The following is a 25577-nucleotide window of genomic DNA, read 5'->3' as shown; positions in this document are numbered from 1 at the left end:
GAAAAGTAATAGGGGCACTATACATTTAAACAGTATCTAGCAGGTATAAAAAGGAAATGTGCAAATACTGACATTTTGAGCGACATTATATTACATAATTTCGATGTTAGAAATATCCGTGAGTTACTTAAGTGTAATATAATAATCTTTATATAACCACCCTCAGGTTATACAGATGGTGACCCCTGAAGTCATGTTTACCTCCTTTTAATGTCGCTATAAAGGACCAATGCTGATATTTGAGATAAAGGTCTTGCTTTTTTTTTGTTTTTTTTACACCAACTTCGTTTTTGTCTTTTTCTTAAACGAGTATTACCAAAAACACCCCTTACGTCATGCTTTTTCTCCCCCTTCGCGTGTGGAATGGTGTAAATGACAGTGGAACGGAGGGGGGCGGAGCGTGCAGCATCCCTCACGTTTAAATTCAATTTGCCTCGAGGACCCCGAATCCAAATGCGGATTTACGACAGTGGCACTGGATAATGGGATTCACGTTCTCCGCACACAGGGGTCAAAAAATGTTGTCAGGGAGGGCTGGGTCGCCATCTCTCCACCCACACCGACACCATTGTCGACGTCATTGTCATCAAAGGTGTTGTACAATCGAGATAGTTCACGCGCTAGCCTTCAAAAGTAGCAACCGCTGTGTCCTATTTGAGCTAATGAAATTGAACGAAGATTATATTAAACGTTAGATAGAACAAACAAACAAAAAAAAAACAACAAAAACAACCCTCAGCTCGTGAATAAATAGCAGTGGATATTTTTTTTTTTTACGACAACGTACATTGCGCGTGCTCCTAACAGGAGTTGCCACTTTTCTTCAATGTAAATAATTATCATGCTGTGTAAGGCGAGAGGGGGCTTAAATGTGGTTTAGTTTTCAAACGTGTTTCTTTCTTGCAACTCGTAGCTAATACATATATAACTACGAGTTGCAAGAAAGAACATACGGGTAACTCTCTTGTTCCGGCTGTGTTATCTTCGTTGAGTGTGTGCCGTGGATGACAACAGTACAGCTCGTCGCAACAACAGCAGCAGCGGCAGGAACAGCGGCGGCGGCAGTGTATTTGTCATTGCAGCAGCCTAGGGGAGCGAGGTGAACCGAGGGGAGGAAAGGAAACGAAAGGATTTACGGACACCGTCCAAGCATGGCTACCCAAACGACAGCATCATGCACTGGATCCACTCTGTTGCAGCCGCTCAGTGAAATTATCAACCTCCCTCTTGACCAGGTATGTGTTTGGATGAAGAAAAAAATTGATCGGTGAAGCGAAAGGCACGTTACGATACATGTTTGTCACAGTTAGGAAGCATCCGTAGATCTGAGGTTAGCAGAGGCTGGTGATGCGCACTACCAAATCGTTAGCTTAGCATTTATACATTGCGGTTTCACTGAAAACGACTACACACACATGCACACGCACACAAATATCACAGTTGGTGGTTCACTGTCACCATCAGCTAGTTCTTAGCCAAGCTACACTAACGGTAATGCCCTTTGTGTCTTTATTTCGATGCCCAGATCCTAATCCAGTCTCTTCCAAACTGGGATCTCTTAAATATTCCATCGGGTCCTCCAGTCTAATTGAGGTCTACTAGTTTAAATGTATTTAAATTTCACTTAAATATTCCTTAAAGAGTCAGTATGCAGGCAGGAACGATTAACCCACTGCATTGATTTTTCACTCTTACATACAAAATCTATCGCTGTATAGTTAAAGGTGAGCTGTTTTTAAAAAATCAGGCTTGTGATTATGATGTAAGGCTTTATTTTAGGTTCATAGCTGTAGGAATCTTAGCTCATGAATCCCTCTTTAAAAAATTCCCAAACCGCGAAAACATGTGACAGTGTTGTGTTGTTCACCAGAAGAGAGACCCATGCTGTTAAAAACAATGCCCAAAGCCAGGTCTTTGGGCATTTTTTTTAACAGCATGGAGACGGGTTGGGTAACTTTTGATAGCTGTGCCTTGTGTGGATTATTTTGAAGTATATTTGTCACTGGTAGATTCTTGAAGTAGTGCAAAACATTGGCACTTTAGCTGCACTCACAGGCACCACACCCACTAACTCTGGTGGATCAGTCCATAATGATCTGTAATGGTGGTTTCAAAGCTCTGGACAGCAGAGATGGTGTGTTTGTCTGTAAAAGCGTCTGACTAGTCTAAGACAGATAAGGCCCATTTTTGTGTCTTTTCTAATCTCGTGCATTTGTACTGAAATAACTACCTTGCTACCTTCCTTGTCAATGTCAGGTAATGTTCTTTTTGTTAACTGTGATCTGAAATCAAACCTCGATTTACTTTTTATTCCCCACATTGCTTTCGGCATTTGCCATAACTAGTCTGAATAACACTTTGTGAAAGCATAAAAAAAGTTCCCCAAAAATGTTCTCCTAGAGTGGCATGCTCCTAATGCCATGCATTTTTCTTCACATGCAAGTCTTGAAGTCATTATAGAAGGTTTTTGGTGGGGAATGTTTGCTTCCCCAGCCAAGCACTAGTGCTAGTGTTTTACCATATTTTAAAAGTAAAAATGTAACTTTGTTACACAAAATAGTTGTGTCCAGAATCATGGATTTTGTCATTTGTGAATAAACTACGTGGTTTGCATCTCCATTGGCAGACCCTGCACACAGCTACTTAGTCAATGTTTAACTCCTTGTCTTGCTGTGTCAAGCAGTAAACCAGTCTTTCATCCTCAGTTGAAGCTACATGTGGAGACAAGAATGTGCCATTATTTTTCTCCTCCGTAGAATGTACCAGTTTCTGCAGGGAGTGTCATGTGTTGAGGACTCAGTCACATGAAGTAAGGAGTGTACATCCCTGGGATCCAAACTTATTTGCTTGTTTTTTGATTGCAATAGTTGTATAATAAGTTTTAGAATTATTAGAGGAATCTGTAGCTGACTGGAACCAAATCTCATGCTAAGCTGTTGAGATTTTTATTCTCTTGTATCCTGCAATATTTAGCATGTTTCAACCTCAGCGTTTGGCATTAAAATACCTACATTTCCATTTCTACTCTGTGCGGTCCCGTGGACATCAACACCTGCTTTGGTCTAGCACCTCCCTGTATGTTAGGACTCCTCGGCACTGGCTCGTCTCAGAGCTATAACAGAAGCTGTAAAATCTAAAATGACACTATGTTTTTCCTTCTCTCTTCTTTTTCTCTCCATCACACACTGCCCGCCTTCTGTCAGTAACATGCCGGCACTACTTTGAATAAGACCTCCCACTGCATTTTGTGTGCCCACACAAACACTATTCACCTACTCTGATTCAAGAGTTTTTATAGGAGAAAAGATTACACACAATTACATTCAAAAGATTACACACAATTACATTCCAAAATCCTAAACTGTGCCATATCTAGTACAAATTGATGCACTTAGTCTTAAAGATACAGTGTTCATGAAGAAATCATCCCCATCCCATCTTCCTCCTACTCAGTCTTCTTATGTCGACTGGTCTACAGATCCTTTTTTTTTTATCAGGAAGCATGAAAGACAGTTTTTGTTTCAGATATCCACTTTCAGTGAGGATGCTGGACACTTATTGCTCTCTCTTACTCCCTTTAGGACTTGGTGTTCTATCACGTATTTGCACAATTAAGCAGAGCTGCCTTAGCTGCCATTTTCAGAGCTGGTGGGTAAATAAATCAAATCAAATCTCTTGGATTTAATGTTTGCACGTCCTGTTTTTTTGTTGTTTTTTTTACAAACAGGTCGAGGCATCGCAGATCCAGTTTCAATCTGAAATGTCCAGTTCACATAACCTCACAGCTGCTTTGCTTGTTATCAAGGCTCATTGGGTCCATATCATCATTCAGCTGAGTGACAGAAAATCAAAAATAACCCAGTTGAATGAATTATGCAGTCCATCTATAAATGTATGACTCCATACCAGAAACGACTTCGGTAATGGCCAAATTCAATTTTCCTCTTTTTGATGACACTGAAGCTAGAAGGGACTTTTGTAATTTGCAGCATCAGCTGTGATGTTCCTTCTGCAGCTGTTTCAATATGCAGCAGCTGGAGGCCTAGTAAGAGACTCCATGAAGTATATATGCACTAACCCTTTGTTTTAGACATTTGTAGGCTGAAAGTGATGTTTGAATTAACTTAATATAGTTATAATAACTGGTGATAGCAATACCAAATGCATGTGAAACAACAGATACAGCCTTCTTGCTTGTCAACAGTGCAATAGAGATCAGTTGATAAACTTTTTTTGTACGTGCAGCTATTCTTTGTCTTGCATTTACATTGCAGTGCACCAGTTGTGCACTTCTGTACTGTCCTTTAAAAAAGCAATTCAGCTGATAGCTAATGCCATAATAGAATTTTTTTTGATTAATATAAAACGGGAACAAATCCATGCACATCATGCGGTGCAGGTGCAGAGCTGAAAAAATATAACATGGAAAAAATGAACAGCTTGCACACTACAGGACTCAACGGTTTTCTTACTTATTGCATCTAGTTGTGACATTTTAGGCAAACCTGCTCTTCAGCAGACAATGAAACACTGGGCGGCACAATCTTAAATCACCTGTGATAAGTCACATGACCCACGGCACTAACGTCTAATAAGACAGTGTCTTGTATAGGACAAACAACTGATAAATAATTGACAAGTCATACTTGTTGCCTTGGCATAAATCAGAAAAAAAGGTGCCTCAACCGACAAAATGAAGATTTTTTTTTTTCACAAACCCAACAACTAGTAGAAGATGTGACGCAACAGATAAATATCATCCACTGACATCAGTAAATACCAACTTTGTGATGCACAGATGGTTGATGCAGCCATTACAGCGTGTTATTGTTTTGTTTCCTTACAGCGCTCAGGCCTAGTGGCTAAAACTACAGGGTGGTGATCGTGTCTGTAACCAATGATCTTGTTGTATTAAGTTTACATAGTTCACGCTTGATATACTTTGCATTTCTATTCAGTGTTCTGGGTAAACGTGATGTGACTTGATAAAGTTTACTTGCATTCAAAAGGCTGACGGCACTACCACCTGTGCAGGTGTGTGGGATGTCTCAGAGGAGCATGGCAGTGTGGAAATTTCCAACTGTACCATGTTGTGTTTTGCAGGTGGTGCACTCATAGGCTACACTGCCACGACTGGCACGACATCACCAATAAAAGGCATTTTGCTCATTTACTTAGGGTCTTTATAGATCTCAAATATTCAGTGGAGATTTTGGATGAGATGTTTTTAATGTAAGCAGTGACCTTTAAAGCTGGGAGGCAGGAGCTTGCATGTATTCAGGTTCAGAGACAGCTTTGAGATTTCAGCTGATTATTGCAGACGTGAGTGTGTCAGTAGACCGTAGTGGCCCTGCCTTGTGATGCAGAGAAATACTGTCTGATGGATTACACAGTACTCTCTCTAGTCTCCAGTGATTTGATGGCTCAGCCACAAAAGTATCAATTTCTCACCTTTGTCATTTCATCTTGAAATAGCAGAGCATTTGTACCCGTGCTGAGAGGTATTCCGTGAACATGCAGGTTTTGTAGCTCAGTGGTAATTTCACTGTGCACTGTCTGATATAAAGATATAGTCTTTGGGGCTCACGGTGTACAGGCGGCTCTGCTCTGTGTCCTGTGCTCACAAAAGGCCCAGCTGTAGAATCAATCTTCTGTTTGTGCTACATATTGGATTGCAGTCTGTCACAGTCAACGGTAGAGCAGGGCGATATGGCCAAAAATATTTATCACGATATATATTTGAAAATTTGCGATAACTATATAACTGACGATATAATTGATGCGAGACAAAATACAACTCCACAACATTACTAGCGCAAAAAGACAACCTTCCATTTATTTTCACTTAAACAAGAAGCTGGTTTTTATGTACATTAAAGCTTTATAAAAATGTAACAGTGCAAATGCAAATTCCTTGCTGAAAGTTTAACCAAAAGGCATTTCCAGTAGAAATGGGCTGACATATCCTGAGCATAACCACGTATAATATCCACTGAAGTTAAAAAGAGGTGCTTTGCAACATTAAACTGCAGTGTGCAGTACGTATTTTTCGGACCATAAGGTGCACGGGATTATAAGGCACATTAAGCGAAACAAAGCAGTCAGATAAATCAAACTTTATTAAACTCATTCTTCTTGCTTCCTCCAATTCTGTACCATTGATTCATTAATGTTGAATTCTCTGGCAGCGGCTCTATTCCCATGTTGTTGCAGTATACTAACGACTAACCTCGTATTGTGGACGGATTATCTCAGTTGTTCTCCTGACTGAAGATTGGTCCTTTTACAGCATCCTGCCATGCGATTGCATTTGTCTCTAACCATGAGGAACCTTAACGTTAACTTTTATAAGTGGAAAAGTGTTAGTGTTCGTCCTCCAGCTTCACTGTTTATGTTATGCTAACATAGCTGTGTCGCTAGCGATCACGTAGCACATCATTATATACCAGCTAGCCCAACTTCAGTAACCCTACAAACGTCACTGCTGTTTAGTTTTCTGTCTTCATTTATGTTGGAAGTGATAGCAGAGCTGTACATTTGATTTTTTTCAGAAATCTCTCAGTCAGAACATGCTATATCATGCTTAGGTAACTAGCGAGCTAACTTCCGCTAGCTTCCTGCTAGCTTCTAACTCCGTTAAATGTAATACATTTTGTTTTCATGGATGCCTGGAAGTTAAACTTCATAGTTACACCTGGTAAAGCAGCAATGCTGATCGTTTTATTAAAGATGAAAGAATTTAGACAGTTTTTAACTCTTAGTGATGCTGCAGTGTTCGTTTGACCTGAAGTATACGGAGTTTAGGACCTAGATTACTCCCAGATTTAAGGGCATCTTAGTCCGACAAATACGACAATAACGATGGCCGCTTGCATGTTCTGCAAAAAAATGTGCTTTGTCGTGTATCTGACGGACAAACACCAAACCAGTTCCACATCACGGAAGTTGCACCATTTTTACAAACCAATTCTGGTTCATCTGTTTCACTCAACAATCGGCCATGTGCGTATGAAAACAAAGGCACTGCGCATGCGCGTTTTACTCATATTCTATCGCGATATTTCATTTTCCTATCGTTGCCTAACATTATACCGGTATTACCGTGAACGGTATAATATGGCCCAGCCCTAGTCAACGGACATGTCTGTTATCACAATAACAAGCTTTCTTTTGTTGCTGCTGCTGGATTGCCTACCCAGCTATTGTGCTGTAAGGCCTTTGAGCCCACACAGTGCTTGAGGGTTTGACTCCCACTTTTCTTTTATCCACTGTCAATTCCCTGTGATCTGTGACACAATTCAGTTTAATGGTTAGGTTAAAATGTGTTTAACTGAGGTTTGAAAGCAGATAAAAGTAGTCACATCTATAGTGTAAAAAAACGGGATCTTGAAAGGGGACTCAAAATAATTCCAGATACCTCTGATTTCCTGTAAAATGAACTTAATGTTCCTCTTATTAGCCTTAAAGCAAACATTTGCTTCTTTCAGTTCATTTAGTAAAGCGATAGCAGAGCTTGGATAAGCCTTGCCTGAAAAATCCTATGTTTGCTCCTCTCCAAAGTCTCCTGCCACTGACTGAGTTCCCAGAGTCCCCTGCCTTGGGGCTTCTGGTCTTCATTTTAAGCCCTTGGGTCTTGTTAGAGTTTCCCTACCTCCCCTTTGTCTTTAATTGGCTGACCTCTTGGGAGTTGTATCCTTTCAATTGATTTCGGTCCCTTAGCTCTCTGTAATACAGTGCCAGTGGCTGTTGCGTTATTATGGTTAGCTATCAACTATACAAGCATTGTGTAATTCCTCCTTGGGAATATGGGAATGCTTTGTTGTTAGTTGCTGATAACAGGCAACGCAGTAATAATAACAAGCAGACAAGCTCCCTCTAAATGCAATTAGACGTAATGATTATGTGTTTATGACACTTATCTGTTACAAGTGTGACATACAGCAAAATCCAGAGAAGTACAAGATCTGACCATAGAGGAAGGATCAGCCCATAGCTTTCCAATTTACACATCTTAATCAGTGTAATTACTAAAACTGCATTTTGTAGTACTTCTCCCACATAATGTCCTGATTAAGTTCCATTAAATGTTATTAGGAAAATTAAATTTGTTGCACCTCTTGTGAGTTTTGGACCATTTATTCTTAATTTCTTTTCAACAGCGATTAAAATTCTGCTGCTGCCTTTCATATATTTCTTTCCCTCACTGAGTCTGCTACATTATAGAGAGACAAACTGTGCGCAAACCTGCGTTCTATCATCATAGCGTGGCAGTCACCCTTTTATTTACCCTTTCAAGTGATTTTTCCCAAATTCTTAAGTTGTCTGGAGACTCACTGGTTAGCTGGTTTTGGTAATCTTTGAGCAAAACTTGGAGCTCCCCCCTTTTTCTTCCACTCTCAGTATTCACCATGACCTCATCCTGTATTAGGGTTGAAGTGATAACTCTGATGGGTATGGATGTATTTCTTACTAACCATAAATGCAGTCATGGAATGGCAAAGCCATTAGGCTGAAAGCATCAGTCAAGTGTGATACAAGGCATCTGTTATGTCACACACACACACACACACACACACACACACACACACACACACACACACACACACACACACACACACAGTCAAGTGATTTCCGTATATCCTGTAATGTAGTTTATCTACTAATGCCTGTTGTTATGGGTTTTGCTGTTTGCATGGTAGAGCAAAGCAGGTAGGTTGTAGATTGAGAAAGAGAGGGAAATCTGTGCAGCTGTCGCTCCTCTTCAGTCTGAAGTGCTCGCCACAAAAGTGGATGTACACATGACTCAGCTATACTAACTCATTAGTTCTGTTGGTAATGGTGTGGTGCTATGAGGGTGGATTGGGTTTCTAAAAAGCCTGCACTCTCGGGCCTGGAGTGCCAGTTTAGTACTTGAGTGGCACAGCATATAGGTGGCACAGAGAAGATATTTTCAGGGGCTCATTTTAGCTATTTCAAATTACAGGCTAGTCAAATTTCTATAAATTTGATGTTGCAGAATGTGAATTTATGTGACCAAGCAAAACTCATCTGAGAAGATCTGCTTTAGGTTATGATGGTGAAGGCAAAGCTCACAGTCTTACTTTATTAGGTGTCACTGAGCGAGGCTGTACTTTAGGAAACTGCAGCTTCGGAAAGTTTTCTCAAAGTAATTAAATGATAGATAATGTCAGTTTATCCAGTGGTGCACAGCAAAAAAGGATTTTTTAAAATTTTTTATTTATTTTTTTAACCCATATAAACAAATTTAAAACTCATGAAGCAGCGCCTGAACATATTCTCCGCAAGCTTATCAAATACAAGGGCTTCCTCGGACAAATAAAATGTCAAATTCATTCCACAGCCAGTTTTTTTTCATTTCGTCAAACAAGATGAAGGAGATGCATCCAATATAAATATAAATAAGAGAATATACAGTACTGTGCAAAAGTCTTGCACTGTATGTTTCTTAATATTTTGCTTCTATGGAGTCAGACTTTAATTTATTAAAGTAGTCTTGAACAATAGTTATCCCAGCTTGTATTTTAAGTTGCCTGCTTTTTCTACTCATTTTCAGTCCAGTCCTTTTACCCTAACCTGTTTGTTTTCTCTTGCCAAGTGGCAGGCCTGCAAGGGCAGCAGAGGAAGAGTACATGAAACTCCATGTCCTTAGGAAATAGGAAAACCTTTTAAGTTGATTTATCTAGACCAAAACCTCATCATTATTGGTCTCAGTGGGACAATAATGCCAAGAAAGTAAGGTAAACTGTAAAAAAAAAGAAAAAGAAAAAAAGCCTTAGGTATGCCAAATTAAACAAGAACTGGACTGCAAATCAGTGGCGATAGGTCTTGCGGGGTGATGAATCCAAATGAGAGATTGGTGGTTCAAATCGCCTACAGTGCAGAGGTGGTCAAGAGTGAAGTACAACACTGGTTATAGCCACCTGTAAGACACAGTGGAGGCTCATAGTTTGAGGCTGTATTTAAGCCATTGGTGTTGGGGATCATGTCAAACTTGATCCACCAAGCAACCATCTGGAAAAAAGCACAAAATGGAACACGATCAGTCACATATTGTCCTCTTCATAGCCCGGACTTAAACATTATTAAAGCTGTGTGAGGTCATTTTTGACAGAGAATAGAACAAAAGGCAGCCACGATCCAAAGAAGAGCTTTGAATGTCCTGGAGAACTAGTCCCGAAGACTACTTAAAGAACTTAAAGCCTCAAATGTGCCTCAAAGCACATTGTACGCTGTCTATCTTGCGTGCTGCACAATATCGTTTATTATTTAGTATCTACTGATATCTACTGCTAGCTAGTTTATTGTGATGGTGCCGTTTTTTTTATTATGTTGCTCTTTGTTGTTTGCTTTCTCTTCTGTTTTTTTTCTCCATACAGGTGACCCAGGTGTTTTTGTTTTTTTTGTTTGTTTTTCTTTCTTTCTTCTCCCCCTTCTCACCGTCTCTTCTCCCCTTTGGTTTTCTTTCTCTCCCTCTCTTTCTTTCATTCTCTCTCCCTGTCCTATCCCCCAGTCATGTCTGTCCCGTTTGTAGCAACTGAAAATAAAATAAATTCATAATTATAATAAAGGTCAATCAAATGGACCAATATGGCAAGGCCATGATGATCCACTTGGTAAAATAAATCCGCTTGGCATCTTTCTTGGCCTTAAGACAACAATTCTGATGGCTAAAGATCCAAACGGGACACAAAAAAAAAAAAAAAAAAAAAGAACTTAAAGAAAACCTGCCACGGGGAGTTTATTGGTAAGCTGAACAAACTGTTCTTGCCTTATATACTGTATTTCCATCTATGTTTGCACATTTCATTACGTTGTTGTTCCTATTTCCCCATTTCCTCAAAAAAATAAAGCATTGAGGAGTGGCTGAAGACTTTTGCACAGTACTACGTGGGCATACAACGAATTGACCCTCACTGGAAGACAGTCACATTCACCAGGCCTCTGTCTGGCTGTACATTCCAACTAGTCAACACAAATGTTGACTAAAAAAGTACGAGTTGTATTGTCATTTGAAAAGTGGGACTTGATTCATCGTGTTCACTCTCCAGCACCTTCTGCTATCGATTCCCTTGAACTTGATTAGTTGTGCCACACGATGCTTTTTAATTTGTACTTAAAGGTGAACGATGCTATGTGCACGCTTCAAGCTGACAAAGTTACAAATTAGTGTGCCATGGTCTGCTAGAATTGTTATCCCCCCCACTTGCAAACATGAAAGCATATTGTGCTTGAAGCTTCGCCACATTATGTACATGTGCATCAAAGCAGCCTCGAGTGTTTCCTGTCACATTGCCAACTTCTGCTAATAGCCAGTCACTTCTGCGCCAATTGACCGAGCATTGTAACACATGTTCTTGATACTTTTTGAAGGATAGCACAGCCTTGAATTTAGAAAGAGCCATTGTATCCATTTTGCTTGTACGATGCCTGGCTGATCGTATTTGTCCATTCAGAAACATTTTAGCAGTTGCCACTCTGCACATGCTGAGTTGCACCTATTGCTATTTTTAATATAGAAAGTGGCCGCAGTTGCTTGGGTTTCTCTAGCATTTGATCGCTCTCTCTCAGTTACAAAGAGATATCAAAGACACACTGTTGATAATTTTAGAACAAGCGTGTCTACACACAAACTCCACTTCTACTTTCCTGTGGGGTACACTTGTGAAGGGGGACGTGGTTTCAGATGGTATGTCTTTCAGCGACCATCAGTAGTAGAATAGAAATGTATTACCACAGAAGAACAACCACAGAACATTCATCCATCCAGCTAATGTCGGTTACTTAACTTGCTTATGTAACATTATCCCTGCATTTACAGTCTTTTGTAACTTTACACAAAAACCTGTCTTTTGTGCTGGTAGGTCCGATAGCAGAGCTAATAAAGCCTGCATCCTCTGTTGCTGATATGAACTGTAAATTCTTGTGAACTATTTGTGGCGTTGCCAGCGGTCAGTGCCAGTTTCCTTTAACTTGCAAAGTGTTATCAAGCAGTTACTGGTTTGAATACATTTGACTATTTATGGCAAGTTTAGGGCCGCACTTTTCTTAGGCTGTTTTACTCTCTGCATTGGTCCTCATTGGCTGAAGAAAAGGCTTTCTTTAAGAGTTACACTCAGGAAATCTTTGCAGAGCTGGTTCACTGAGTAAAAAAAGGCCTTCAGACAGTGTTTGTCAAAGCTGTCATGCTCTTGTAGATTAATTTATTATAGCTCTCGGCTGGGGGTGGAGAAGTTTAAATAAGGTATTTCAGAAACATGCAGATTGAGTCACAGACAACAGAGCCACCTTTAGTTTAATTGCTGGCTTGATATGACGTCTTTAAGATTAGATCCAGCTCCTCTACTTCACTTTTAAAGTATTGAAGGGGATTATTAAAGCAAGGCTGATCACACATGGCAGCCTGCCCTCCCTTTGAAATGCTGTCTTTGCACATTCCATGTGCACAGCTGTGGCCTCATGTTCGAACAACATGAGGGTGGTGATTAAAGTTTGCTTAGACGCTCGAGATGTAACTAGCTCATCTTTATTAGCAATTCCCCAGCAGCTCTGTGTGAGTAAAGTGAGATGACCTGTGTGGGCAACAGCCCAGTATTTTTTTTTGCCCTTGGGCCAAAACTTGACATGCAATCAATTACACCAAAAAATGTATTGTTTAAAAACTGCAGCTATTTTGCATTCATGAATCAGTACACACACTCATGTGAAACAGCAGCCGTCCAGAGAACAGGCTCTGGAGTCAGTCCCTTAGGTAATGTGACAGAGATAAGATAATAATACAGCTTCTTTAAACCCTTCCAGCAAAATTTAATCATTCTAATTATTTGCATGCATTTTTTAGGGAGGGTTATGTGTGCATTTTTTTTTTTTTTTTTTTTTTACTCCTGGGCACTATATAGGATACCCGATACTTGAATAAATGCTACAGCCTGGTTGCTCTGACTCAACTTTTGTAAATCGCTCGTAAAACTAACCACACATATGAGTCCTATTTGGAGACTGTACTCACATGCTATTTGGGCCCATTTAGTACATGTGACTCATAATCTTAAACTGGACTGGACTTGACTTGTTTCTTCAGTTTGCATTGATTCAGTAATGTACAATATGGATGGAATGAAGGTCGAGCTCAAGGTCAGTGCATCTGTGGAAGCACAACTTTATCGTAACACCTTCTTAGGGATCCAAGATGATTTTTGTGGGGGAGGGCTCAGATGATATTTATGATTAAAAGCTGCCATATAATCTTTGCTTGGGACAGGTTCAAACACTTTCCTGGAGACACACACACACACACACACCATCAGCATGGTTCTGGCCCAGTGCTACTTTGTACCTTGTGGGGAATGTCTGATTGTTCGACTATTAATAGCAGTGACTGTAGAGCCTGACTGGGATCTGTGGATCAGCTCCGAGGGGGAAAGCACCACACTGCAGGGTTTAACACGTCTCTGTTTGTGTGTGTCTTTGTGCACCAGTGCACACTTCTTTTAGGTTAGCCTTATCCGCATGACACTTTCCTCATTATCTCCAACATAATATAGCCTTGGGCAACACGGTGAGTTTATGGCTCTGAGTGAGGCCTCTATTCCACAGTTTTCAGTGGCTATCTTATTCATCTGACAGCCTTTTGAACTGACTTAAGTGAGACTTTGTGAAAGTGTCAAACTTTTCTTTTTTTTTTTATTTCTTCTTCTTTTTTCTTTTTTTTTTAATTCGAGTTAGCAAAGAGACATAGCCAGTGTCACAAAACATGTCAGAGCTTTGTTTCTGTTGGCTGAAAGAACAAGACCACTTTTGTTCTCGTACTGTCAGCACAACCTCGTTGCGCTGAGCAAACACACACGCATACACAAACACACTCACACACACACACGGTAGTTTGTCTTTGGGAGCCATGACCAATTGTGGCACATTTACTGGCAGAGGCTAAAGTACTCGTGACATTTCCCACGTCTTTGCCCGCAGAGAGTTTGTTTGGCAGAGGATGGAGCTCACTATATTACATGTTATTGAAATTTACTGCCTCATATATGCATGGACACATTTGCTCTTGTATAATTTTCCTACCTCCGTTTCAGAAAGAAAATTCCTCATCTCTTTTCCTCTGTCATCCTTTTGTTGTCCCCGCTTTCTGTAACGTTTAAGAACACTCTTATCATCAGCTGTTTTTAATCTTCCGGGGAATTAAACATGAGTGCTCTTTCTCGTTGTCACCTAACATGAAAACTGTTGCTTGCACTGCACCACTCTCTAAAGAGGATTAGGACAGTGTATGTGTGGTGCACCATATTTCCTCCGCAGACAGTTTTGCATCGAATGCAGACTGTGGAACTAGTTGAGTTTAACTTCGAGGCTTTGGTTCCCTCCCTCCACTCGAATCTGCATGAGTCACTGTGGACTACAGCTGATGGAAATCAAATGAGACTGTGCGGAGCGGGACTGTAGCGTCGCTTAGGCTGTATGGGTGGAGGAGTGTTTGGGGGGAAGGGTGGGTTTACTTAATGACATGGAAAAAAGGGCTTTATGCTAATGACTGTCTAAATTTATCTCTGTGTGTGTAGACACACACAAGCAGATGCACACACATGCTGAGATGGGAACTCACCCGTCACAGCGAGTAAAGGGAGGCTTTGTGCAGGAAGGAACTATTTTAGTCCCTGGGTGTTAAACACAGACTACACACATGGAGAGGACAGGAATACTCTTCATGAAAAGTGATATTACCCCTGTGAGTGTGTATGTGTGTGTACCTGTGCTACTTAGGCTTACTGGAGTGAAATTTTGTCATTCCTTAAGCAAAGATCTCATCTATGGAAAAGGTGTTGGCACCAACAGACAGCAGGTCAAACTCATCAAGGCAGTCTTTAGATGTTTATCTCTCACGGTAACCCACGGGAACCTTTTGTATTGCATTTTCCCCACTCTTATCATAACACACAGTTTGACACAAGTGGGTAAATAAGCCCTTTAGTAGACTCGATGCAAATTCTCACTTCTGCTTAGCATTCGTGCTTTATACCTGAGGCGTGTGTCTGTGATTGTGAGCCTGTCATCGGTTTCCTCATAGGCCACATGTAGATTTCCACATAAACACTACTAATCACATCCTGAGTTTATTGGCGGTTAGTCACACAGGTGATATGGATATCAGAGTCTGTCTGTCAGTCAGTTGCTCTGAATTTTTTAAAAAGTCAGTTTTTTTTCAATTACAGTCTGCAGACATTATTTTCTTTAGTGTGACTGTACTATTACTTGGCAAATGTTAGCATGCTAAATGAGTAACATCTCAGACCCCTTGTGACCCCTTGGCAGTTACTGGTTGCTAAATGGTTGGCAAGTGGTTGCGGCAGTTGGTGAAACTAGTTACAAAATGAGTGCTGCCCCACAAATATTCTTGTGAATGGTTTTGTCATTAAACGCTAGATTGCTGTGAATGCCCGCGGTTTGTATGGAAGATGCCGACTAGTCTGCAAAGGTGTCCAACTCCTCACTTAGTAGCAGTGAAACTTGGGGAAAAATGCAAAAACAAACAGGAAATGGCAAAAGTAAATTTCGCACCTTTTTAAGCATGTTGGCTGAGTGGTGAGAAGGTGAATGGTCAACAGGAACCACTGGTCAAGCAGTCAGGAAGTGGATATTTTCCGTGGGGACCAGACATTGCGATGGTGTCACTGAATGAAGACTGTAAACACTATAGCTGCATAACTTGTGAGCATGACATAATTGTTTTAATGTTAACATTTAGCTCAAAGCACAACTGTGTTTCAGGGCAGCGTGAAACTGTCGCTAGCATGGTTGCAGTCTCTTACTGTTGTTTTTGTGGAAAAGAGAAAAAAGATAAGCTTTGCCCAGAGTATAATAAAGGACTTGCCGCCCATCCCTTCGTTCCTGTACTATCCCTACTTTCTTTCCTCACAGCCTCCCTGCTCAGCTGCAGCTCCTCTCCAACACAAAATTCCTGGCTGATGAGACAGATAAAAACCTGAACAGAGCGGGAAGTAGTTGCTTTATAGACATGCTTTAAAATCCAGATTGTGGGTGAGGATATCATTTTGGTGATAAACGAACTGGAAAAACTGGAAAAAGATCAGCCCCGAAGGCCTTTATGTTTCCTCATATGCATGCAGGCACCCATACATGGACACTGGGTTTGACTTGGTAATGAGCTTCAGGAAACAGGCTTATCTGTCTTCAGCATTCACAGTGATTTCCTGCCTTCCTTTCAGCTTCTTTCCCAGTGCCAGTTTGTGTCAGTCTATAATATAGCGTCTTTAAGCTGAGCTGAACTGAGCCCTGTGCCACAGCTGCCAGGAAAAACTGCCTGACAGCTTATGGCCTCTAAGCGCTGGCTGCACACTGGCACTTGCTACCTATCAAAACATCCGTATGTTGCCTGTCTCTGTGATCTGTACACTCTGTAATGACATGTGATTGATTTGCTGAGACATCCCTGTTTGACATTGTATGCTGAAGACAAAGGATGGAAGGGGCTTTAGCTTCACAATGGTTCTCACCAGGCCTCATTGGAGCCACTTCTCAGCTTCAGAAGTAAATATTCTGTCAGTAGCAGGCATGGACATGGCACCTTACCAGCATCTCAGATCTGCAACTTTTTGTTTTTGGGGTCTTCCTCCCCCTTTCCCAAGCTGGTCTGTGTCCCTTTTTTCCTTGTCATAAATGCAGTGCATTTATCCAGAATAGCATTTTCTCCTCTTTCATCCCCTTGAATCTTGAACGATTCTGCAGCACAGATATTCTGCCTTAGTTTCTGAAACAATAAGAGTGCTGTACCCCAGGGTAAGGTTGACTTCAGAGTGAATCAATAATGGAAGAGGGGATCCATGTATTATGAATGAAGGAACAACGTACCTCGGCACAGGAGCTTGTCTACTGCAAAGTGTTTATTCAATAAACAACCATCCCAGGCCGAGAGAAAACACATTTAGCCTAATCTTTTAACAAATCCTGTGACTATCAAGTCTGATATTGCTTTTCTTTTCTTTTTGGCATGTGGCGGCTTCTATAACGATATAACTTTGTTGCAAAGTACTGCATGCAACCCAGAGGGAACACTGGTTCCTACATATCCCAGAATTCCTTAGATTTATGTCAAAGGCAGAGGGCTCTGGTTGAAAGCACCTTTTTAAAGCGAAGAAGGGGGAAAAAAAATCACAGATGCTACAGTGTCCATTCACAGTGTAAAATCACATCTGCGAGTGAAATGTAGCAAGTTTGCTTGTCATCTGGTCTCATTGTGTAAGTGCTGCCTGGGTGAAAGAACCGTTCCGAAAATGGTTATGTTTTCCCTGACAGCTTATTTCTCAACTGCTGGCATTAATTTCTAATGTCAATCTCCTACATGATTTCACAGATTCTGCAGGAGCTCTTGTAATTGACTTGTGAGCAATAATAATATATCTTTCCCGCTGAGCTGAACACACAGCACTGAGCGGTGAGAGGTACTGCAAGCTGTAGCTTTTGTCTATAAAAGGATTCCGATTAACTAACATATGGTGCAGAAACACTTTGAGAATATGAATGCAAATGCTCTCATTTCCAATAAGCCACCAGTTAGTGGGGAGCCGCTCTTTAAAGTGGTCATGTATGTGCGCTTACTTTTAGCTATTCAGTGTAGATGTTGCACAGCATTCTCACAATGAACTCTGTGTGAATCAGTTAGTCAATGTTTGGCAACTATAAAAGACTCTCAGGTGCTTTCTTTAGAAATGAACCCCTTAATTACTCATTAATTCAATCTTTTCCATCTCAGATAACAATCAACAGGTAAAGTAGCAAGTATGTAATAAAAAAGTCATCTTTACTATTAAGGAGACTTTTTCTTGCAAGGACTTTAGTCCTTGAAGTAAATTTGTAAGTATACATTTGGTCTTAATCCTGCAGATTTTTCATGAACTCTCCTGTTCTCCTTTAGTCCTGGGCAGTGTTGGGTAAGTTACTTTAAAATAGTAACTGAGTTACATTACTAGTTCTCTCAAAAGTAACTCAGTTACTTCAAGTTACTCGTTACTTTCAAAGTAACTAGTTACTAGGGAAAGTAACTTTGGTTTTACTCAGAATTCTCTTGTTAATGTGTTTCTTCCATAACTTTGCCAGTCTTCTAGCTTGCTTACTTGCCACAGTGCACTGTGCCACCTACCAATAGAAAGGAAAAGATAATGTGCATATTTCCACGAGAGAAATCCCACGCCTGGACCGTCATTGACTGCTGCCATGATTCTAGCCTACGTCACAGCGTCATGTGCGCCTTTTACATCAACACAAAAACTGCAGTCGTGGTGCTTTCGATTGTACTCAGAACTCGGAAATTCTGCCTTCTGAATAGGAAGATGTAGGTAACACCAGACTGCAGATGAGCTGCATACAGGGCTGGACTGGGACAAAAAAATTGGCCCGGGCATTTTGACTAGAGACCGGCCACCATTATAGCAAAAATCATAAAGCCTTTGAATGAAAACAAACACTGTTGTGACAGTGATGTACACTGTTTTGATGGTATATATGCATCAATCTATCAATTGTTTGTTGTAAGATTCAGATAATTATTTTTTAAAAGCGAGACATTTTAAATGAGAATAAAAAGAAAAGTATTTCTTTGTGCCCCCCCATTCCCTGTTAATGCCCTACCTGCCCCCCTGGCAACACTTTGCTAGACCCGCCCCTGCACAGTTACCAGCTGTCAGCTACTTAGAAAAGGATCCTGGTGTTATTTGTCTCTCAGAAACAGTTCATAACTTCAACTCATTCATGCCACCTAAAAGGTAAACCTGTTTCTCCATCACCTCTTCGGCTCTGATGATCCAGTAAGGACATCTCCTGGGGCCCGTTCTTCGTACCTCGCTAAGTAGGTTAGCCGGATTAGATTGTTGACGATTTCGCGTGATCCTGGATCAGTCGGTTCCCCGAAGCTCATCCGGGACTTGCTGTCATAGCAACAGAGCCGTAAGCGTAAACCTGCTCGGGAGCAGGTTTACTTTATGTAAACAGGATTAGATCGCGGCCACGCAGGTATGTCCGCGTCATCATACGAAAGCAACAGCGATATTCCACCACTGTTTCACCATAAATAAATAACATCAATGTAACTAAAGACAATGCAGCACCTGATCCATTTATTGATTTCACACAGGTCATTTCCTAAAAAAGGGAAATGTACTATTAACATTCTATTACATGTATGTGATTATTACAGATTTAATTCATATTTCAGAGTAGCAATTGTAAATTACTTCGTGTAATCAAGATGAGAGACCACGGCTATAAAAGCGAAGGTGGATTTGGGAAGCCTGTCGCAGCCATGTCCTGTCCGTATACGCGAGCCACCCATTGCGGAAGGTGCAAGATTGATAAGGAGAGTCCTCAGAATTCAGCGTATATTGCGGGATAGACAGGATCCTTTAGCTCAGCGCGACAGTGTGCTCATAGAGAGATATCGATTTTCCCGTGAGGGTATTATTCACTTAACCAACTTGTTGACGAGGGGGTGCAGGACCACCACCTGTCTTTTTTTCCTCTGCCCTTTTCTTGGTTGCTGTTATAAACAAACAGATTATTCCAGGGTCTCTTTCCAAGAGACTAAAAGCAATATAAGTGATAAATATTACCATTCTGTAGGATATTCTTATATTTCACTTTTACCTGTTCCCATGTTCTAGTGGGTCCTGTCGTGGCTCTAATGTGAAAGAGGATAAAATATAACATATTATAATATAATGTAATATAATATTGGATAATATAGTGTAATATAATAAATCTACCCTACCGCCTACTGGTGTTGGCCAGAGGGGCCGATGGCGCGATATGGCAGCCTGGCTTCTGTCAGTCTGCCCCAGGGCAGCTGTGGCTACAACTGTAGCTGCCTCCACCAGTGTGTGAATGTGAGAGTGACTGAATAGTGGCATTGTAAAGCGCTTTGGGTGCCTTGAAAAGCGCTATATCAATCCACTCCATTATTATTGTTATTATTAAATTACTTACGAGTTTAATTTGTCAGCAACTTCCTGCCAGCCCTCGCTCCTTGCTTTTGCAGCCTTTGCAGTGTTCCCTTGCGTTCTGATTAAACTCTGAAACTCCTGAAATCCCTCACTCAAGAGTTCTTGCTCTGCTGCCGAAAAATACCGAGCCGAGCGCGCTCCGTCGACATTTTCGCCGACCAATCAGAGGGTTGCCGATCAATGTTTCTACTATCGATGCGTGGCCCCTTTTACGACACCCAGTGATGTCACATTACTGCGTCCAGCTGTACTAATCGTCAACAGCAGGTGTGTTCGGGGAACCGGATTAGCGAGCTCACGGTTAGCGCGATGATTTGATCTTGGATGTGTCATTTGATCTTGGATGTAGTAAGCGACGTACGAAGAACGGGCCCCTGGTTTCATCTTCATGTTTCCCTCTCACCAGATAACCAAACCATATCATGACCAGCAAACATCAGCTGATACTAGAAATTAATATTAAATAAATTCTAACAACAGCTGATCAAGCTTAAACATGCTGCTGTTGTTTAGCGCGACATCCGCTGGTTTCCTCTTTCTGGCGCAAAGTGGGCGATAAACAAACAAGAGAGCCGATCAGCTGATCATTGATCAGTTTTCATGATTGAAGTAGAAACAGGAGAGGGAGGGGGGAGAATGAAAGAAGAAGAGGCAGCTGTGCAGCGTAAACACAGAATAACTCCAGCTTTGTGCCTTTTTCATTGTAGCTGAATTACGGGACAAACTGTTCCTTTTCACCTCAATAAGAAACGCGTAATATTTTCTCTGAATACCAGACGGGACGGTTGGCAACTCTAATAACTTATGAACAAAATAAAGTTCAACATCAGTAACATAGCACCCACCCAGCTGTATAGAAACTCCGTCATGCTAGCTAGCACGCAGTACGGAAAAAGTCAGAATAACGAAAATAAACTCCACCTAAACTTGGTTTATATCTGACCCAGAGAGACTGCAGGTCATAACTTCTTACCTGAAGTTCAGTTCACACTTGGACCGGCGGCCGCCTCGGGTCTCATTTCCTTCTGTGTCCCTTTCCCTCCTCCAACTGCTGGCCTCCACCACTTGCTAATATTACTGAATCTGTGGAAGCGCCGCGATAGCCACCACACGAAGTAACGAGTAACGACCCTTTCTAAATCCTAGTAACGACTAACGCGTTCCTGGTTTTGGCATAATAACTAGTTACCGTGCTCGTTACCACAATAATAACGTAGTTATTGTAACGCGTTATTTAATAACGCGTTAGTCCCAACACTGGTCCTGGGTCCTCTGTTCTTTATTTGTCTTAATTAAATAGCTTGGAAGCGTAATAGGTGAACAACTGCAATCTCATTTCTCAGTTTAAGAATAAATGATTGACAGTTGTCAGTTGGCCCGCTTGAGGTTTTGCCACAAATGGTCACCCACAGCTCCGCTTCACTGTTGACTCACACAATGCTGTCTGTCTGTCTGTCTGTCTGTCTGCCACGCCCTTTCCTTGCTCTTAGGGCAATATTTTGATATCCAGGGAGGGGCCAATTCACACTTCTTGATTTTCCAGCTAGTCAGCAAAGGACGTTGTAACTTCCTTCAGTACAAATCCAGAGTCGAGGGGTTGTGGCTGTAATAATCTAAGATCTAATTTAAGATGCATACCTGTGGTTTGACATACTTTCAATGCTCATTGGAGTCATGCACATTTAAACGCTCCTAAAAACTAGTTGGGTTCCCACAGAAACATTCAACTAGTTGACTTTAACTGCTATTTTTGTCTTACTGGAACACTTGGATAAATCAGTGACTATAGTAAAATGTGGGCTGTTTGTTGCTTTGCATATCAGCCTGTTACCCCGTGGGCCGGTGTACAGGCACACAAGTCATATTCAGCAAGTGAGCAGCTTGAAGGTAATCAAAGTGTAAAGCAACATCCAAAGCTGTGGACTGGCTAAACACTGTGCAAAGAAAGAGGCTTGCATGAGAAGGGGTGGGTGGAGAGGGAGTCAGAGAAGGTTGGTTTAATGTGATTTCTTGTCATTACATTAGGGCATCTTATTTTATTTTTAGCACTTGAGCTTTAGAGAATTAGAAGCAATCTGCAAATGAACTGCGGCTTAATTTTGCCAAATTTGTTGCGCTAGAGTGCTACTCGGTTATTACTACAAGTCAGGGGATGATTTAGGTTGAAACTGGGCCTTTTCCCTGTTAACCATAGCTGAAAGATGGAAATGACAGACACTGTCAATAAAACTTATCTTTATTGGCACACAGCTGGGTGCGGTTGTTTGTCTTTCATCCATATGAGACAGATAAATGACTCATAGTCTTCTTTTGGCAGCCGTGGAGCTAAAATGACACATTTCTTCCCAGCGGATTGCTTGGATTTGTTTGCTTTTGGGCTAAGCTGAAGGAGTATCAGCATCAGGACCTGCACACAGCCATCTGGTTTAGCTTCTCCTGCTTGATTATTTGTTAATTACACTCATCTCAGTGCCAACTGGTTTCCCCCTTTTAAACAATATCACTCGTAACAATAGAAGAACAAAGCAGGGTAGCTTCTATTGTTGAGGCTCATATACATTGTGTGTGTGTGTGTCTGTGTGCGCATGGAGAAACAAAAGCCCTGATATTTTCAACCAACTAGCATCTGATATGAAACTCTCAGGCTAATGCTGCAGATGATTTGTGGCTACATAGCCCTGCAGACGCGAGGGCTTTAGTACTTAGGGCTATATCTGTCCCCCTCCCTTTCTCTCTCATCAATCATGCAGGATCCATAGATAATGGATGGCGCTCATGGTGTTGCTTGTCTTTTACCGTTCACTGGCCAGACGGATCTGTTAACATGACCTATATACATTGGCGGGCTGTCATGTATTCAGACATGCATCGCTTAACGTGACATCAAACAAATGTGGGCTTAGTGCTTAACAGTCTGTTTCCCTTTACAATGTACTGATGTTTGAAATTTGTTTTGTATCTGTAGTTCATTTGCATCTGCCAAAGGAGGCTGAGGGCAGAGATGGACTTGGAGAGGCAATAAAGAAGTTACCGTGCAGCCTTCTGCTTTGCATTTGTGAGGGTGTATGTGGAATAGGCTTGTGCAATGTGCAATGACATGCTTCTATATTGCAGAAAACGTATGATGTTATAGAAAAACTATTATTAAAGATATCATAAGGTTAGGTTCTGAGGTTGCAGAGGTGAGGGTGTGGTGGTTCTTTCTTCTCCCCATATTCACAGTAAAGCTTCTAGCTAGCTATACTGTCATCCTCTTCTTTATTTCTATTTTAAAAATAGTTTTTAAGATAATCACTGTTTAGAAAAAAAAAAGAAACATGGATGGAATGGAAAAAAAAAAGTGAGATGTCAATGAACACAATAATATTTAAGACATGGAAAACCATTGAGTTTAAAAACATTGAAGAACCATAGACAATATAAATGATGTTACCCACTGTTAGTGAAGTCTCTTTATGAAGCCTTGATGAGTGTTTTCGCCATCATCATCTTGGTGTTGATGGTGAATGGCTTTATGAAACTTATACAAAATGGACCTAAAGTTTTCTGCCTTGAAGTGTGTGACTGAGCCCATAAATTCATCAGTATTAACAGAGGTCAAGTCCAAGGGGTTTTAGACTGAAAGTCTTTCACAAAACACATGGTCCCTGCAGGCTACATAAGCATCAGTCATTCTTTGTCACCTTGCCAGAGGGGATCGACTGCTGTCTTGGCCCACGACTAGCTTTGGAAGATTCAGCTATGTGAAGATAATTGGCACATTAAGTTACCAGTAACACTATGTGCAGAGCTTTTCTTATAACTTGTGTGGAACAATTCATATTCTCTGTTTATTAAATCACCTTTATCAAGATTAAAGTACTGTAAAAGACTCTGTTGTGAAGGCTGATTGCACGTACTTAAGCTGTGTTGTAAAATCTTCACTTCGCCTGGGCTTGCCTCTTTGCTGCCCTGCTGCGTGTGTCAGACAAAGAGGAAAGGCTTCAGCGTGGGACAACAAAACATGATAGGGAACAGTTAGCTTTTTATTGTTTATTTGGCTCAGATGCACTGCCTCAATAGTAATTTTAGGGAAAACCCTATGAGATGTTTGCAAGATATGTGTCAATAAAATAAATGTCCTTTCTCATAATGTGTTAGGCATGTTCATGTAGCATTTGTGTAGTGTGGTGAGAGGTTTTATAGCACACATGAAAAGATTATTTAGTTTTCTGTACCAGTATATGACACACGAGGATTTACACTGCGTAAAATGGTTCAGTGTTGCCTGCACATGTTAAAATGATCATAGATCCTTACTCACCTCTTTGTATACTGAAAGACATGTCAACACTTCCAAAACTACTTGAAATATAATGATGACAGACAGTAGGGCTGCACAATTAATCGTTAGAAAATCGCGATCTCAATTCATACTTATGTGTGATCTCATTTCCAAATGACAACGATTTTTTTTTTAAAAAAAAGGAAAAAAGATGGCGATTGTACCGCATTTTGATCCGGGACATAATTTGCATGAAAACAAGCACTCACTCTTCCTGCTCAGCAAATGACAAGGGCGGAGCCTTATACCACGTGATACAGAAGCCAGCTGGCAGGGAAAAAACAACGGAGAGACGAAGCTGTAAGGCCAAGAAAGTGGCAGGAGAAAATCTGTCCCTGTCAACCACCCAAACATCAATAACGGGAACCTTATACAGCGCTTCCCTATACCCGTCGAACTCCCGCAGGCACAAAGAAATTACAGAGGCTATCACTTATCACCTGACCAAAGATATGGCTCCATCAACACTGTGCAAAACGAGGGATTTATGAAAATTATCAACACCCTAGACAAACGCTACACGGTGCCGTCCCGCAACTATTTTTCTATTGTTGCACTACCTGCTCTATACACGCAGCGTAGAGCAACGGTGGAGACGGAATTTCAAGCAGTACAACATTTTGCTTCAATGACAAAATGTGAGACATTTATTGTTTTGTTATGTTTATTTATTGTTTTCATGTTCTGTCTCAACTGTTACGAAGTTGATGTGCAGTTAAGTGCAATAAATATTTATATTGGAGAAGAAAATCGTGAGAGAATCGTGATCTCAATTCTAAGCAAAAAAAAATCGTGATTCTCATTTTATGCAAAATCGTGCAGCCCTAACAGACAGTGTGAGTCAAACAATTATTACAAGGTTAGCTTGGGCTGTTGTCACAATTGTGTCAAATAGCCTTGATATAGCAAAATCCAGATGGATCAATACCGTATAAGAATCTCTTTTCTATCTTCCACCTGTGTTTGGTGTTACTAATCAAACGGAGAGGTTTCCTTTGCCCCCTCCCACTGGATTCAGTCAATCTCACTATTGACTGGTGTAAAGCCTCTTTGCTGTGCCATTTGGAGACATTAGGAGATGAAACAAGGTCTCAAACACCCACTCTAACACCCTCCAACCCAGCTATGACCTGTCAGACTCATATTATATTATTGTTTTCATAAATAGATGGATATTTTTTGCTTTATTTTTCACTATTAGAGACAATTTAATTGCACAA

The 25577-nt window shown here is 40.9% G+C and overlaps 1 protein-coding gene across 1 annotated transcript in view; it reads left to right on the top strand.

Annotated features, from left to right (window-relative positions):
* The first annotated feature begins 991 nt into the window (after positions 1-991).
* mboat2a (membrane bound O-acyltransferase domain containing 2a) overlaps positions 992-25577 on the top strand; it is a 49449-nt gene continuing 24863 nt past the window's right edge. Inside the window, exon 1 of the mRNA XM_080870107.1 lies at positions 992-1235. Within this exon, the coding sequence (XP_080726233.1) occupies positions 1152-1235 (84 nt within the window). The 5' untranslated portion in view covers positions 992-1151. The remainder of the gene's footprint in view (positions 1236-25577) is intronic.

The sequence above is a fragment of the Rhamphochromis sp. 'chilingali' genome (genome assembly GCF_963969265.1).
Source record: "Rhamphochromis sp. 'chilingali' genome assembly, chromosome: 21".
Taxonomy (NCBI): Eukaryota; Metazoa; Chordata; class Actinopteri; order Cichliformes; family Cichlidae; genus Rhamphochromis; species Rhamphochromis sp. 'chilingali'.
Note: the sequence above shows the minus strand (reverse complement) of the source record. Positions and strands in the feature narration are given on the sequence as shown.